Source organism: Biomphalaria glabrata, chromosome 12 (assembly GCF_947242115.1).
Source record: "Biomphalaria glabrata chromosome 12, xgBioGlab47.1, whole genome shotgun sequence".
Taxonomy (NCBI): Eukaryota; Metazoa; Mollusca; class Gastropoda; family Planorbidae; genus Biomphalaria; species Biomphalaria glabrata.
In genome coordinates, this window is record NC_074722.1 from 27,692,728 (window position 1) to 27,710,912 (window position 18,185).

The following is an 18,185-nucleotide window of genomic DNA, read 5'->3' on the forward strand; positions in this document are numbered from 1 at the left end:
CCAAGTAATGCACTTTAGCCCGTAGGCCTGGAACTGAAGTTGACTGAACAAGGTGTCGGTCTCGTGTGTGTGTGTTGTGTGTGTGTATTACAGTTTCTTTTTTTTTCCTTATGACCAACAACATGGAACTTGTTCGCTTACCTGTGTGTGTGTGTGTAGATGTGTGTGTGTGTGTGTGTGTATTACAGTTTCTTTTTTTTTCCTTATCACCAACAACATGGAACTTGTTCGCTTACCTGTGTGTGTCACAGTGTGTGTGTGTGTGTGTGTGTGTGTGTCGCAGTGTGTGCGTGTATTTGTGTGTGCTTAACTCTTTTAGTGATTCATGCTGTATGATTGCCCCTTTTATCAGGGTCCCAGTGGATGGAGAACAGAGCGGGACATTTATATTATGTCAAATAATAATATGACTATTTACCAAACCCCATAGAATCGCCGTAATTCTCTGAACACCTCATGATCGCCTTGATTCCTCAAACTCCATAAGACAGCCTTAATTCACGAACTCCATAGGACCTCCTTAATTACCCATAACCCCACAGGACAGACCTAATTCCTTGAACCCCATAGGAACGCTTTAATTCACGAACTCCAAAGGACCGCCTAGATTTCTAGAACCCCATAGGACCGCCTTGATTCCCTGAACACTTCATTATCTCCTTGATTCATCGAACCCATTAGACCGCCTTAATTCACGAACTCCATAGGACCGCCTTGGTTCCTCAAACTCCATATGACCGCCTTAATTCACGAACTCCATAGGAACGCCTTAATTTCCCAAACTCATAGGACCGCCTTATGTCCCAAACTCATAGGACCGCCTTATTTCCCAAACTCATAGGACCGCCTTAATTCCCCGAACTCCATAGGACCGCTTTAGTTTCTCGAACCCAAAATGATCGCCCTAATTACCGAGTAAAAGGACCACTGTGTTTGTAGAGTATTTTTATGACTGATTGAAATGTATGATACTCTTTGGCAGGTCTCATGACCAGTATTTGACACACATATATATTAAACCATGGACGCGTGTAGGACCCTACGCTTTTGGTCTTCTGTTGGGCTATCTTCTATCCGACTGGGGAAAAGATATCAAGATAAGCAAGGTGAATGTTACATACATCTAATTAGTACACTTCAAGATATACCTTTTTTTTACTTCATTGGAATTGGATATTTCTTTTATAGATGGAGACAAATCCATAAATAGCAAGTTTCTTGGCGTATCCGGTGTGCAGAATACGGAAGTATTGGTACTCGAAGTATTTAAGAAAACAGAAGAATTTTTGTTAACTTTTTAAGCACTGTAGAATCAAGTTCAAAGCTATTTCACTTGAAGTGCCAAGTAAATTCTATGATGTTATCTCTTAATATGGTATCTTCGACATTGTCTGTGTCGTCGATTTGAAAATCTCTCTCCCTGCCAATTTCGTTCTTTTCATTTTCTGACGTTTTTCTTAAGGTTCCATTACATCGACTCAACATTTTTTCATATTGCCTTCTCTTTTTTTATCAATGTGAATTTATTGCTTTGAAGAAATGACGAGATCTTTGAAATCAAAGTTTAAATAAAGATTACTGTGGTTTTTATTCTGAAAACATATTTATTAATAATAAAAGAAAAAAGTAAAGTAACCCTGTCAGACTTTTCAGGCACTACATGAATGAATTAAAAAAAAATTAACCAATTAATCAATTTATTACAGGTAATTATTATCTTTTATTCCAACAAGGAAAATATTCTTCAGTATTCAAAGGAAACGTGAAATTTGTTGGATTTTGTCCTCTTTGATAATTGTTAACGTAGTTTCTCCTCCACCCATTTTTGGATTAAGCTGAAACTTTAAAAAAAATTTTTATTGTACCTAAAGAAACACATGGAGACTCACAAAATTGACCAATTAATTATTGGTAATTAATTATTTTGTTTGATTTGAATAATAGAAATCATTTCTACATTATAGAAGGATATACTTGTAAGTTCGGAGTTCTTCCCCTTCGATAAGCTTTGTTTTATTTTTTTTAAAAGGATTTTCCAATATTGTTCTTTCTTTTATTTTCCTACTATGACAGCTCCAGGTCCGGACTGGATGGCTTATAGCAACACTTTCATTCATGTTGATGTTGTCTGTACGGGATAATGTATTAGCTGAGATGTTCGGAGTACAGCCCTTCCTTAAGTTGAGGAAAATTAGCAGCTACACGGTTTTGAAGAGTTCGCTGTGGTCTGTTACTCTTGGCTGGATTGTGTTCGCTTGCTTCTCTGGCAATGGAGGTAGATTTATGCTATAGGTCAGAAAGGTTATAGGTTAGGGCGTCGGCGGGACCGGATTGAAGTATGCGAAGGCTGGATTTTTAAATTTTTTTAAAAAAAGCTTTAATAGAGTCTAAAGATCCCCTTATGAATGAAAATAATTACATCTAAAAGAAGGAGATTTGATATCAGACATTTACTTTCGTTCTCCTTTACTAATAATTTAATAATAATCTAAAATGCATATTTAAGTTTTAAAAAAGGTGTACATTTTTTTATTCTGTGGAGGGTAAGGCCCTTGGTAGACGCACTCCCGAGCTGTATTATTTATATCAAGCATGCTACAAGTTTACACTTCTTAATCATGACATTTCTTCCAGCGGTAATAATGCGAAAAACAAATGTTCGAAAAAAGTTTCTGACCCTACGAAATTTGGATACATTTTAATTTTATCTTTTTTTATGTGGCGGCCCCTTTGTTGTGGAGTCCCAGGGGCTGTAGCCCAGCCTGCCTTCCTTTAAATCCGGCCGTTTTAGCTGTGGTTCATATTAATTTCCTACATGCATGTAACAAGACACATCACAGTGGCTTCATTCTACACTGAGGGCAGGAGATTGTAGAGGTCGGATGGTAATGAGTCAGGGGGCGGCTCTCTGACCATAGTTTGGGAAGCACTTGCTTATGACAACCCTTGAGGATAAAATTTTTATTTTTAAAGTAATATTTAAGCGCTCTCTGTAATGGTAGTTTAGTGCTTTAATTTAAGGTCAAATTTGAGCCGCTAATTGTTTTCTTACAAGGAAAAAAAACATGGATAAATTGTTATTTACAAGGATCAATTTTAAACTAAAAAAAATTATAGCTTTTATGTAGCGCAACTTTCATGCTTATAGCATGCTTAAAGCGCAATAGTCCAATCTCATTTGTGGCCCGGGGGGGGGGGGGGGAGGGGATATCTGGGAGAAGGTTTTCCGTGCTGTCTTTAGGCGCTCAGTAAACACAACTCTGATCAAGTCGGGCGTCGAACCTCGAGCCCCCTTCATAGGTAGCCAAGCCAAGTTCAAGCGTACTTAGCCTCTCGACCACGCTTCCCACACATTGTCCATCTTGCCTCTTTGTCACTTCTGCTTTTCTTACAATCATCTCTCTATATAATTCTCTTCATGGCCCAACCGTGCGAGACACCACGATGAAGTCCTGGAAAGACAACTCTTTTATTTCAGCAAGTTAGGCTAGAGTTACCTTACGTAACATTCGAGGCGACAGTGAGCACGGCTCAAAAAAAAAAAAAAAACGGGGGGGGGGGGGAGAACAAGTCACCTTTCTCTTATACATTCTATATTTGACTACATTTATGTGTACTTTTTTACACGCGTCAATATCTGTTGTCATTATAATAGTTGCATGTGTTTTCTGTAGCTTTTTAAAAATTATTTTGCCCCTTCGTATTGCCCTTCGTTTCCTAACCATGGCCACGGCTTCACATATATTTCGTGGAGTCAACAGGTCTTTCAATGTAGTCGTAATTCCTGCATCAGGTAAACTGTTTATTTCTATCAGTCGCATATTTCTGGAAAAATGTCATCGACGAAACTGTTGCTCTCAAACTTCGCAAGATGGCTGTAAGTTTTGTCTGCGAACATTGGGATAACTATGGCGACACCCTGTCCGTTGTACTTACTCACGGAAGCACAGCCATACACTCTGCTCGACAATACGCTGCCTACATGAATACTTCCGGTAAACAGCGGCGTATGATATGCCGCGGGTCGCTTGTATATCACAATCAATCTAGTGCACAGCGCTGTACTAAATAAACACAGGAGATGTACATATAAGGGGGCGTAACTCAAGTACGAAACTAAAACATATGGTCTTACCAGATGCTTTTAAAAAGCGATTATGCCTGATTACGGTAAAATTGAAACAGATAACCCTCTCCCCCCCCCTTTCCCGTTACCCATAGCGTACTGAGAAAGCTAAAAGCATGAAATAGCGCTAAAGATAAACAATTTAAAAAAATATTTCTAATCGCACACATGTATTGTTGTAGGTCTAGATCTTTACAAATTTAATTTGGCTACATTTGGCTGATGTAAACTAATTAATACAATTACACTTTATAAACTTTTTTCTTATAATGTATTTTTTTTCTCTCTTGTTTTTTTTAAATATATTATTTAGTTATCTTTTTAAAGTATTTATCCTCCTCTGTGTCTTCTTCTGAGGGTGCAGGCTTTTGGTAACCCAATACGTTTGAATTTCCTCATCCTTTTTCTAGGTGTGGTCAATTCCTTTTTGACCTGGGAAGCTTGGGCCCCACTGTCCAAGCTGTCGTACGGAGCCTATTTGTGTCACGCCCTGGTAATACTTTACATCAACCACAACCTGTATTATGAGGAACAGTTTACGTACACTTATGCAGTAAGTTTTTTTTTTTTGTTTGAGTTTAAAAAAAAACAACAACTCTTTGTTAATAATGTAATATAAAATGTTAATAATTTAATATAATATGTTAATAATGTAATATAAAATGTTAATAATTTAATATAAAATGTTAATAATGTAATAAAAAATGTTAATAATTTAATATAAAATGTTAATAATGTAATAAAAAATGTTAATAATTTAATATAAAATGTTAATAATGTAATAAAAAATCTTAAAATTTAATTCAATCAAAATGTCAAGAACTGTCATTGTCAGATAATGTCACTGTCAGATTATGTCACTGTCAGGTTATGTCACTGTCAGGTAGTACCAGTGTCAAATAATGCCACTGTCAGGTAATGTCACTGACAGGCAATGTTACTTTTATTTCTTCAACTAAAAATATTAATTATGTCCGTAAATGCGTTAGAATTGTACTTTGGAGCTTTGACTTGGCTGGCGGGAAGTGTACCACTCAACCAATTAGTGTTCGGGTGTTATTTGAAGGTGAACTGCCTGATCTGGACACCGCTGCGCAGTTCATATCAGATCTAGCTTCGAGGTCTGGTTGTCTCAACTAGAGATCATATCTAGCTTCGAGGTCTGGTTGTCTCAACTAGAGATCAGATCTAGCTTCGAGGTCTGGTTGTCTCAACTAGAGATCAGATCTAGCTTCGAGGTCTGGTTGTCTCAACTAGAGATCAGATCTAGCTTCGAGGTCTGGTTGTCTAAACTAGAGATCATATCTAGCTTCCAGGTCTGGTTGTCTCAAATAGAGATCAGATCTAACTTCGAGGTCTGGTTGTCTCAACTAGCCTAATAATGTGAGCAAAGAAGGAAATAAACAGAAATGTTATTAAATAAGAGACGTAAAATAGCATCTCTATAGCGAGTATCTAGTCGTGATAGGGTCTAGATATAACTTGTCTAGATGCTGTGTTAGCCAAAAAGTGTAATGTAACCTGCAACTTCTTACTACTGTACTACTTATATAAGAGTTGCGGTGGTAAAGCGGTCAACTTCCGTACCGAGGGGTTCTATGTTCGAATCCTGATGAAGACTTGGATTTTTAAATTTCGGGATCTCTAGGGCGCCTCTGAATCCACCCTCTAATGGGTACCTGACATTAGTTAGGCAAAAGTAAAGGCGGTTGGTCGTTGTGCTGGCCACATGACACCGTCGTTAGCCGAGGGCAACAGAAATAGATAAACTTTACATATTCTGCCCCAGAGATCGCAAGAAAGAAATTTGTTTTTTTTTAATAACTTATATACATGTCCCTCCCCTCACGCGTGAAATTGTGTCATCTTTTTGAAGCAACTGAATATGTTTGTTTTCAAAACAAAGTTCGGACGTTCCTAGTTCAGACCTCCTGCAGAACGTGCAGTGCATAGCGACAGGCAGAGTTCGAACGCGGGGCCATCTTGCCGACAATCTGGAGCGCATACCACTCGACCGGGAAGCCATGATAGTAGTAATGATTGTAGTTAAGATTAGCATCATTTCTGTTGGGTGCTTGGTGGTTGAGGGACGAGGGTGTTGAACTGACGGTTTACTTGAGATGGTGTTCAATTACAATCTCGAGTTTTTCCATGCAACTCATCTCCAGAACAAATACATCTACTAGAGAATAAGATAATCCGGCCTTTTTAAACACAACAATTTATTGTGTAAACAAAATCACAGTTCACGTCGTCAAGATCCACTACAAGCAGTCTTCGTCTCTCGTCCTCCATTAGTCGCTAACATCTTTCCGTTTCTACTTTTTAATGTACTGTCGCGTCACTAAGGACCAAGGACATACGCGTCTTACTATTGAGTCATTACAATAGCACTAGCCGACCCGTGGCGTAGAATACGCCCCCCCCTTCTTTTTTTTTCGGAGCCTAGCTCTCTGTCTCTGCGAGGTTACGTGGGGTAACTCTAGTCCGACTTGCAGAAATAAAAGAGTTATCTTTTCATGACTTTTTTCATCGTGGTGTCCCGCATGGTTGGGCCACGAAGAGAATTATATATAGAGATGCTCAGTGCGATAGGGTCATTCCCTTCTGTGGACCTCTTAAAGCGCTCAGCAGGCACAATGTAGCTCGAGTAGGGATTTTAAATTCGATCGTCATTGATTGTTAGACAAGTCGCACATTCCAACAATCATCCTTCAATCATGTTTCTTACAGGTACAAAAAACGATCTTCGTGACAGTCTATGCCAACTTTCTGTCATTGGTTCTCACACTGATGATAGATACCCCTATCAGAAACCTGGTGAGACCCTTCACGAGGTTGTCTCCGACCCATCGATACCAGAAAGTGCACAGCGAGTCGCAAGAAGACACATTACTCACTAGCTACGTGACCCAAGAAGAGTTCCCTAGCTTTGAGACACAAGTTGAGACAAAGCCATGATCTTATCCAATCTCTTTCATGTGTTTTTTTTTTGCTCATAGTAAAGACATTAAGTATTAATAATAATCATAAATAAATGTATATAGAGTAACAAATGTTGGCTAAAGACGCCATGACAAGATAATAAATATAGGAAGTATGTTTGAATGACTTTATTTACATTTATCTGTTTCAAATTGTTCTTTCCTTAAAATTTTGGATACGATATAGTGTCACAACCTAGTTGTTGTTGTAGGCGTGATGACGCGAATGTCTCTGAGTGTTGTAGATACCTCTTCTAGTATTACTATAATGTTCTTTAACTAAATACTTTCTCATACGCACTAGATTTGCAGGTGCGTGAGAACACTAACATACTGAACTCTCCAAGCACAAACGTTCCGAATTATTAATAAACGCTCTTGTAGCAGACATGAATTTTATTACATATAGAATATAGATCACAAAAGATATTGGCGACTTCAGCCATCACAAAATATAATCCAATGAAAAGAACAGCATACTACATAATAATTACTCAGTGCTCATATAATATACCTGAGGAGATAATAACGCTCCTCTATCTACAAGAGTCCATGGTCAACTGACATGTCCACCTCGTGGTCAGTATCCGACCAGGAGAAAAATCTCGTGCAGTTAGCACGGAATAGTTCAGTGACTACTAGTCACCAAATATTACAGGGGTTCTAAAACTGATACATGACATATAGATCTAGTGATAAAAAACTTTGACCTCTGTTTTATTTTTTACAAACCATATGTCAACTCACTCTAATTGGTAAAAAGTTCGTAGTCTTGACTAGAATACTTGATCTCGTTAGAAATAGAGCAGAGATAGGAAAAACGTTTATAATTTATACAATAAAAATAAACTTTTTTCCACTATAAATGAACTAAAATGTACGTTATTAACCTGACAAATAAAATGAGATTTCATTTGATTCTAACCCTTTCAAACCTTTCCTCAGTCACAAATAATTCTATTATAATTCTATTCAAAGATAAGTTTACAATACTACAATCATCCACCGAAAAGCAGATATCTTAGAGTTAATTATTTATGGTCAGGGACCTTTTATTTTACATAACTTTACACAACTTAAATTATTTCTAAAAAGAAACATTTTAAATTAGAACCAATTTGTTTTCTATATGATGTACATAGTTTGTCTAGAGGATCTATGGCAATCTAATTCTATTGCTTATTGGAATATCGGAATCGATTAAGAGTTAAAGTCTTTAAGGTTTCTTTAAACTTAGTACTCATATTCAGATAGATTAAGAAGGGCAGTATCGAGTTGATGGCATCGATATTAAACAATACTGTAAATGTCGCAATGAAAAGTTCTCTATAACTTCCGGTTAAACTAAAATCTGGAATCAGGAATATAACCCAAGTAGCTAGAAATGGCGGAGTATTGCAGACGATGTAGACAATGGATATGGTAATAACAATTTTTGACAATTTTGTTTCTCTTTTGGACATAGTGGTGCCCTGAGAAGAAGACGTCACTGAAAGCCTCCAGCTTGTGGCCTTTTTGAAGATGCGAATGGTCATCGCTGTAACGCCGATCATTAAAGGAAAAGTAGTTAGTTGGGTGAAGTTGTCTATTATTGTAGAGATGCTGTCGAGCATTTTACTTAATGCTGTTGGACCGAAAGTAGCAGCTGTGCTGTTGTTAGGTGAATTGTATGTGGTTCCAGGAATGCCATATCCTATGTACCCAATCAGTTTAACTAAGATGATATAGACAAAGATGAAAACATTGACGAGAACAACCCTCTTGGAGGTGACCAAAGACTTGACGCGGTGAGGCACTGCGATGCAGAGGAAACGTTCCAAGGCCAAGACGATATTGCAGCAGCCCGAGATCTCGGAGAAGCAGACGTGAGGGACGGCCACGGTCAGATAGCACATTGTGCTCAGCAGGTCAGCGTCTGCAGTTTGAAGCATGAGGGGGTTGTACACGACGACGACGCCGGAGAGGAACAGCAGAGAGCCGACATCCGCCACGGCCAGACAAAGCAGGGAGATGTTGGTGAACTCACCGAAGCCCATTTTGATGAAGACGGTGATGTTGATGAGGTTGAGGACAACTCCTGCGAGCCCGATGACGGCAGAGATGATGGCATTGACGAAGACAATGGTTGTTAAGAGGTCGTCATGTAACAGCAGCTCCAATTCGTATTCCGAGGAGCTGGCGTTAGTTATTACATCCCCAAACATCTTTGAAGTACAGTATTAGAGAAAATTAAGTCTATCACTTATAGCAGTGTTTCCCAAACTGTGTTCCGAGGAAGTTTGAAGGAACCCTATTGTTCCTCGATGCCTGAATAAGGGCTCCACGAACTACTGCAATAATTAAATAGTAGTGGACCGCAACGTGAATTAATCTCTCTAAAAAAAATGAACAAAGTGTTTCGCTAAATACTTAGAAAGTGTGATGTATTCCGCTAAATACTCATAATGTGTGATCACGTGATGCGTTCCGTTAGAGAAATAGTTTGGGAAGCACTGGCCTATAAATATTTCTTGGTAGAACATCAAAGATATGAGAAAAGTCTTAATAACTACAGGACATATCGTTTAAATAAAAAAAGATGTTGGCCGCTAATAATTCCGGAGACAGTGGATGAGCTTTGAAGATTCACTTTCGTGGTTTTTTAGTGATGACATGTTGTAATTTAAAAAAAAAAAAAAAAAAAAAAACGTTTTTGCATGTCTATGTGTCGTCTAATAGTTAGCTGCCAGAGAAGCATGCCTTCACATTGTGACATTGAGTAAATCGTAAACCATTTTTTACTAAAAAAATATTAACACTATCACATATAAAACATATGCACAGTTAATGAATACATTTATGCAGGTTCATATTTCCAGTTTTAGTGTATTTTTTTTAGTATGTGTAATTCTTTTCTTCCCATGATTTGCAACTATGGCTGATAGCTTTAAATAGCAAAACGAATTTTGTGAAAACCAAAGTTTGACTTTCATAGTTTTAAAAAGTTAAGATTTCAGTTTTAAAAAATTCACTGAAGTAACAAACATACAAGGTGTTGTTTTTTTGTTTTTTTGGTTTAAAAAAAAATTAACAAAATTAAAGACTCAGTTTCATCTCGACATTGATATAGTATTGATTGCAGCTCCTCTGAGTTATATCTGAAAGATTACCATTTGATATATAAATATATATTTATAGTCATTACATATAGCCATTTCTTTCGTTCTGAGAGAGATAATAATAATTACATTTCAAAATAAAGCGATTGATAGTACTATTTAAACAAGCCAGATATTATAGTTGTATGTAAATACGTGCGAACAAAAAAAATCACACATACACATATATATATAAATACTATCACACACACATACACAACCACACATGTATTGTGTGTATACATACAAATGCAACAATATATTTTTTGTTTTGTCACCACCACCTTCCCCCCCCCCTTTGTGAGAAAACCTGAGGTCTCTTCAATCGTATGTAATTATTTCTCGCCTAGATTTTAATTAATATTTGAATACTTTCGTTTGTAATCTGATGATCCGCGAAGGTCTACGGTTTGTAATATATAATCACATCTGTGCCTTGATAACTCTCTACTCTACAAAGTTAGACTAACATTAGAAGATCGATATGTCCTTAGTTCGATAACAGCCACTATTACAACATAGCTTGTACACATACAGTTGTTTTCATGACTCACGAAATTAATTAATACTTTAAATATCAGTAAAATTACATTTCTGGCTATTGGACAGAACAATGAAATAAAACATTAAATGATATGTGTTCCCTACTTTCTTATTACACTATTACAATCTAAATAAACAAAGAAACAAATCAGCCATGCTTCTTACAATCCATTAGTGACACTGTTTATGTGTTACGATTAACTTAAGCTTAGAAAAGAGATAAAAACATATTTAAACGCTTGGCATCCTCTGTCACGAGCAACCGGTTGAAAATCTTGAGGAGTAATATCAGCTTCCCAGTAAAATTAAAACTGTATGCTTCCTTAGTGGTCTCTGTACTTCTGTTTGTTTGTGAAAGTTGGACACTGAACGCTGAGGCTTTAAGAAGAATCCAAGCCTTTGAGAGTAAATGCTGCAGAAACATGCTGGGTATCAGATACCAGGAAAAGAAGACAAATGATGTACTTTTACAAGTCAAATTTCTAGGCAAAAGGGAAGAGACGGTAGCTAAGATGGGTTGAGACACGACTCACTGTCTAAAGTCATCCATAAAGGTACAGTGGAGGACCAGGAGAAAGGGTCTTTCAAAATAAATCCTGGCTGGATAACGTAAAAGGATGGACATCGTGCTTAGAACAGCTGCTGACAGAGGTAAGCAGCACCAGGGACCAAGTTTTTAAATGAGAGAAAGTAGTGAATTAAATGCAACGAAAATAAGGGACTGCGCCTACCAAGGCTCGAACCAGTGGGGTGGTAATTTGCATACGAGTGAAATGACTCTGGACCAGAAGAATGTTTTCTTGGACATTCCGATGGTCTAGAGGTTAAGTTCGCTTAGTGCGTTATCGCTAGTCGGTGTTGTCGTTTCCAGGGCCAACTGCAACGGCGAACTTAACCTCTAGACCATCGGAATGTCCAATGTTTAATATATGTATGTATCATCATTTTGTTTCAGCACCTAGCTTCACTTCTATAGTTACGTTGACAGAGGAAAGTAAAGGGATTTGGTTACAGGAACTGTCAAAGTGAAAAGTGAAGGAACAGATGAGAGATGAGAAGCTTACCTAAGTGTGACTTATGCATTCAAAGGAATAACAAGTTGAGTTGTTTTAAGCGGCCTACGAAAGGGGGAAAAGACGATATTAGTTTTGTATGGTCAGTCTGTTTGTCCTTCCGTCCGTTCCGTTTAAATCTCGTTAACTAGATAAGATAGTGAAAATCCGACATCAATATATTTTAGATTATTCAAAGTTCTGATGCAACGGCTACTTTTTCTTTTCTAAAATCGAAAAATATAATTTTTGAACTCAACTATTCATGCAGTTTTTTAAATAAAAGTACACCATTTTTACAATTCCATTCTGTCATCTAACTACTACATTTACAAAATAATGTTTACTCTTTTATGTAAGAGAAAAAAATCTATTTAATATGCATATAAATAGAAAATAATTTAAAACAACAATTAATAAGTAGTTTTACATATTGTAGCGTGAACGGCAATACTATACCCTCCAGGAAAGCGAAAGAAATGTCACATACCTTTTACAAAAGTTATAGAGATTCTTAAAGAATGTATTTTTAGCGGCCCCCGAAAGGGGTCCGGACGCTAATAGATTTGTGTGGAATGTTCGTCAGCCCGTACGTCCCGTTTAGATATCGTAAACTAGAAAAGATATTGAACATCCGACATCATGATATTTTAGACCTTTCAAAGTTCTGATGCAACGGCTACTTTTTTCTTTTCTGAAAGTGAAAAATTTAATTTTTAAAATTAACTTATGCAAGCAGTTTTTGAATAAGAGATGGACCCTATACATAACAATTAGATAAAATAAGATAATCATTACATGAAATCATTTAGGCCAGGTTCACATATAGCTTATTCTTCTGTTTCACCCATCCCTTGGACTGCCGGACTGTTGGGACACAACACAGAATCTGTCAACCTTCTTTCTCCATTCTTCTCTGCCATTTGACTTTGATAGATATTCTTTCTGAAAATATTGAAACCTTCCTTTTTACCTGCCTGCATGGACCACTTCGGGGGCTGATTTTGAGTTTGTATTTCCACACAAACTGTTTTTGTAACCTTGTACAAGTTCGTTTGGATCAGTCATGTGATTAAATTTGTACTAGATCTAGACTAGCAATAGTAAATCTGTGTGAGAAGAAATGTTTTATCTATTGTTTTTATTTAGCGCAAGTTCATCCTTTTACTTTCCTCACTTGTCTGAACCAGTTGGGATGGTGGGGGGAGGAGAGAAAGGGTATCTGTGTCAATGTTACCGTGATCGCCTTTTAATAGCATTTAATATATATATTTATAAAAGGTTGCACGACTTGAAATCGAATTCGATGGCTCAAGCCTCCTCAAGCCAATACACTAACCACTGTGCTGGTGAAGAACTTATGAAAATAGAAGATTTTATTGCTATCTATTGCTACTTTCAAACTTAAGAGGAGACGTCCTAATTCTCTTTACAAAGTATAAAGGGGCCTAAATTCAATTAATACCACTACATCTGTCAAGTACTATTTCTTTTCCTTGTTCGATACCAACAAAATAATTAATAACTAATAGTTATTTAACTAATTTGTTGTTTTTTTTAAATCGATTCTTGTTTGGTCAGTTACAAGAAATAATTATGCAAAATTTCAACGCGATCTGAGATTGGGTATGGGAGAAATAATGTGTATAAACTTTTTACCAGACAGACAGGCAGACAGGTAGAGTGAGCTGATATAAGCTTTGTGACTAGATATAAGGTACGATTTTCTCAACTATCTAAAAGAGCACTCTTCCCTTGTCAGACTACTACAGATGCGTAAGACAATCACCTAATTGTAAACTCGTCAACAGTTATACATATAAAGATTAAACACCAATACATGTCTTTTTATCCTCATTTAGAATTACACCGAAATATCAGATAATATTGTCATGAATTTAATCATTGACCTTCCTATAACTAGTACAACTAAGGTAAACTTGGGATCGTGTTATAGTGGATTACTAAAAAAAAAGGACCATTATAATTAGGCTACATCAAGATAAACAATTTAAGCTTCCACATTATTTAGATGTCATGGTGTTCTGGACAGGTTGACTCTTTGCACCAAACTGCTGGTAGACAATTAAACCGCTATAGGCGTATAACTATAACCAGTGGCGTAGCAAGGTATCAGTGGGCCCGGGTTCAAGAATATCTTGGTGGGCCCCCTTCTCCCATAATAATACGGAATGTTGTTTTTTGACAAAACAATTGAGTAATCTGAATGATTGGCACATTTACCAAAAGACATTCCGAACCCTAGTGTAGCCCTTTTTTTATAAGTAGGCCTAATTATGTCATTACGTTTGATTCAGTTAAGACTCCAACAAGTTATGTGTCTTTAAAGTTATGTTTGTACAATGTCTGAACAGAATTTAAACTACGTAAAGGTGATTCAAATGAATACAGAAATGTTTGATGAGTTCTATTGCTGGGAAGCGTGGTCGAGAGGCTAAGTACGCTTGAACTTGGCTTGGCCGACTAGAGGGGGCTTGAGGATGGACACCCGACTCGAGCAGACTTGTGTTTTCCGAGCACCTAAAGGCAGCACGGAAAACCTTCTCCTAGATACCCCGTTCCCCAACTGGTCCACAAATGACATTAGATCATAGCGATCTGAGCATGCTATAAGCATGAAAGTAGTGCAATATATTAAAGCAATATTTTATTTTTATTGCATAATTTAATTCTATTTCCCACTATAAACATTTTCATCATGAAAACACGTTCTACGTTCATTATTTAACAGAAAATATACCAAACATTTATTTACTAACATTTTTCTAGCCTTCTAAGTAGAAATGTCAGTAACAAGTCAGTCTAGACGTTTGTCTGTTTCTCAATGGAAAGAATAACAAGCGAAGACAACCTGCTCTGTATCATATGATTTTTGATCAATCGAAATTTCGAAAATGACCGTTATACTGAACAAACTGATATCTCTTTTCTATATAAAACTTAATTTATTATTAACCTCGAATGGATTGATTTAATGTTCTGTTTTTTTAGCGGCCCCCGAAAGGGGAAAAGACGCTATTAGTTTTGTGCGAAATGTCTGTCCGTCTGTCCGTCTGACCGTCTGTCCGTCTGTCCGTCTGTCCATCCGTCCCTTTTAGATCTCGTAAACTAGAAAAGATATTGAAAATCCGACATCACAATATTTTAGACCATTAAAAGTTCTGATGCAAGCAGTTTTTTAAAGAGAAAAAGCTAATTAGTATGCATTATAAGTTAGACCTAATTTAATTTGAATAGTAATCTTATAAACTCCATTTTTCTGAACATTTTTTTTATTGCGGAAATTTTTTTTTTTAATTTTTTTTTGAGGATTCGAATAAGAGCTTGAGCCTTTGCAAAACAATTAGATCAATTATAAGACATCAGTTAGGGCAGGGGAGGCGCGGTGGCTGAGCGGTAAAGCGCTTAGCTTCCGAACCGGGGGTCCCGGGTTCGAATCCTGGTGAAGACTGGGATTTTCAACTTTGGAATCTTTGGGCGCCTCTGAGTCCACTCAGCTCTAATGGGTACCTGACATTAGTTAGGGAGAAGTATGGGCGGTTGGTCGTTGTGCTGGCTACATGACACCCTCGTTAACCGTAGGCCACAAAAACAGATGAACTTTACATCATCTGCCCTATAGACCACAAGGTCTGAAAGGGGAACTAGTTATGCCAGGTTCACATCTAACTTTGCATTCACTTACACCTATCCTTTGATCTGCGGGACCGTTGGGGCACTACACAAGATCTGTTAACATTCTTTCTCCATTCTTATCTCTCATTTGTCTTTGACATAATTTTATTTGGATGTTCTTTCTGAAAATATCGAAGCCTGCCTGGGTGGACCTCTTCGGGGGCCGATTTTGAGTTTGTGTTTCCACACAAACTGTCTTTTGTAACCTTGTTTAAATTGTTCATGAAAATCTCTAATAAAACAAAAGTATTGTGTTACTTGTTGTTATGTTGTGTGTATGTTTGTCTCTATTGTCTTGTTGTAACTTTGATTAAAATTGATGCAAGTGAGAAGATACAGGGGGGGGGGTGAACGGCCGAGGGAGAGGGGAGAGAGAATCACGTGTGTTGGCTGTATGGGGAGAGCAGCTGTCTCTTAGGTCAGATTGGGAGATACGTCAATCATTCGACTTCTTATAATTAAATAATTCTACATAGATTTTTACAAAGCATATATTTTCTCGTGCCATTTGTCTGTTAGCCAGGATTTTCTTTTTCCACGTTATCTCTTACACTTTCTATTCTCGGATCAATTCGAAACTTAGCAGAATTATTCATTGTCGATGACAACCCACGAATCAATACTAAAAATAACCAATTAATTAATTAGTAGCAATTAATCAATTTAGTATATTTAGAAAAGGGAAATATATATTGCTGTATTTAGATATGGCATTAAGCTTTATTCAAGATTTGTGTGAAATTTCAGTAATACGGCTTCAAGGGTAAGTTAGACTTGCTTCTTAGAACTAAAACAGCCCAGTACATATCCTACCATCTCCTGTCTCACAAGATTACAGGCTCATTCTTTTCGATAGGGCCGAAATGCACTTTTGGAAGCTATTCCTTCGAATGAAGAAGTAAAAAGAGACTTGAAAGAAAGCTTAAATTTGCTGCTCATGTTTAAATAGATGAGGAAGGGCAAGGTCGAGTTAATGGCGTCAATGTTGAACAGAAATGTGAAAGTCACAAAGAAAACTTCTCTGGAGGTCATGCTCAAATTATCAAACACCAAGATGATGAGCGCGGTCAAGAAAGACGGGAAAATACAAGCGAGGTACACGGAGGATATGATGAGAACCATCTTGGCCAGTTTTCTTTCTTTTTTGGACATAGCGTTGCTTTGAGTAGGGGAAGTAACCGTGCGCCTCCATTCGGATGATTTCTGGAAGACGCGAATTGTTGCCCCTGTCAGGCCCACCATGAGTGGAAATGTGGTGAGTTGGGTAAAGGTATCGAGTACGTTAGAAATACTGTCCATTGTTTTGCCTATTGCTTGCGGATCTGAAACGATAGTGGTATTGCCTTCAGACTGAAACTCTGTATTCGATACTGCGTATCCAATATGCACAAGAATTTTAATAGATATGATATAGATATAGATAGAGATATTGACCAAGAGAGCTCGTCTCGGGGTAACTAGTGATTTGATACGGTGTGGCAGTGCGATGCAAAGTAATCGCTCCAGAACCAAGAGGCAATTACAACATCCGGAAATCTCCAGAAAGCAGACGTGAGGGGTGGCCACCGCTAAGTAGCAGATGGTGTCAATCATCCCAATGTCGGCAACTTGAAGCATGAGGGGGTTGTATAGGATTACGATGCCGGAGAGAAACAGCAGTGCCCAGAAATCCGCCACTGCCAAGCTGATCAGTGAGACATTAGTGAACTCCCCGAAGCCCATTTTGATGAAGACTGTGATGTTGATGAGGTTGAGGACAACTCCTGTGAGCCCGATGACGGCGGAGATGATGACATTGACAAAGACAATGGTCATGTAAATGTCATTTGTTGTCAAAGCGTCATCTTCCATGAAAGTGAGACTTTCTGTCTCGGTCAAGTTGTTCATGGTGTAATCAGACATGCCAGTTAGAAAAGGCTGTCTTTTGTCTTGACATTACTGCAACAAAATATCATAGAGTTAAAACAAAATAACACTAAAATAAACTTCTCACATCTTGAGACACCTATAAAAACAAGACACATTCAAGTGAAAACAAATAGGATACTGATATTAAAATGTCTTATATTTAAAACAAAATCACCGTAACAATAGCTATAAAAAAGTCTCCATGTAAAACATTACCTGTACTTTTTTTTCTTTATGCTATACATTGACCGTCCATTAATCAACCATTGATAGGTGTTATTTTTGTCATTGCGTTTCAACTGTGCTGACTGGTTCTCGCAGAGAAGAAAAGAAGATAATTATTTATAGTTTGTTAGATCAAAACTATTGTAAGTTTTCCATTGATAATTATAAAGAAGCTTGGTTGTAATTACTTCTTGAACTGTGCAGTTCATCAATATTGTCTTAGGTGTTGTTTTTTTTAATTTCTAACACTGCAGTCTAAGAATATTTTTACCTATCATTACATGACACAGTTTTGTCTACCTTGTCAATATCTTGTACTCTGTCTCACAAAGAAAATTAAATATTTACCGTTTCCCATTACCAATTAAAAGTTCAACCTTTAAGATCAATATTTCCCCTCTTGTTAATTATAGAGTTGTATTTTCTTTTCTCTCGTGAAGCAGGAAATTAATGATGTAAAATTCCTGTGAACAATTTTTTAAAAAGTAGAAGGCTACCTATTTAAACAAAAGTG

The 18,185-nt window shown here is 37.2% G+C and overlaps 3 protein-coding genes across 4 annotated transcripts in view; 1 reads left to right on the plus strand and 2 right to left on the minus strand.

Moving 5' to 3' along the window:
• The window catches only part of LOC106067832 (nose resistant to fluoxetine protein 6-like), a 40,369-nt gene extending 33,150 nt beyond the window's left edge, over positions 1–7,219 (plus strand). For both annotated transcript variants that reach the window (XM_056006682.1, XM_013227108.2), the window contains exons 14-17: positions 983–1,106; positions 2,074–2,275; positions 4,537–4,679; positions 6,860–7,219. In XM_056006682.1, coding sequence (XP_055862657.1) covers positions 983–1,106; positions 2,074–2,275; positions 4,537–4,679; positions 6,860–7,087 — 697 coding nt within the window. In that variant the 3' untranslated portion in view covers positions 7,088–7,219. The remainder of the gene's footprint in view (positions 1–982; positions 1,107–2,073; positions 2,276–4,536; positions 4,680–6,859) is intronic.
• Positions 7,220–8,282: 1,063 nt separating this feature from the next.
• Positions 8,283–9,314, minus strand: LOC129921933 (uncharacterized). Its single transcript, XM_056005302.1, has one exon. It carries the CDS (start codon positions 9,312–9,314, stop codon positions 8,283–8,285), a length of 1,032 nt encoding a protein of 343 aa, XP_055861277.1.
• Positions 9,315–16,378: 7,064 nt separating this feature from the next.
• On the minus strand, positions 16,379–17,440 carry LOC106067807 (uncharacterized). Its single transcript, XM_013227075.2, has one exon. The coding sequence runs from the start codon at positions 17,438–17,440 to the stop codon at positions 16,379–16,381; it is 1,062 nt and encodes a 353-aa protein (XP_013082529.2).
• Positions 17,441–18,185: the final 745 nt, after the last annotated feature.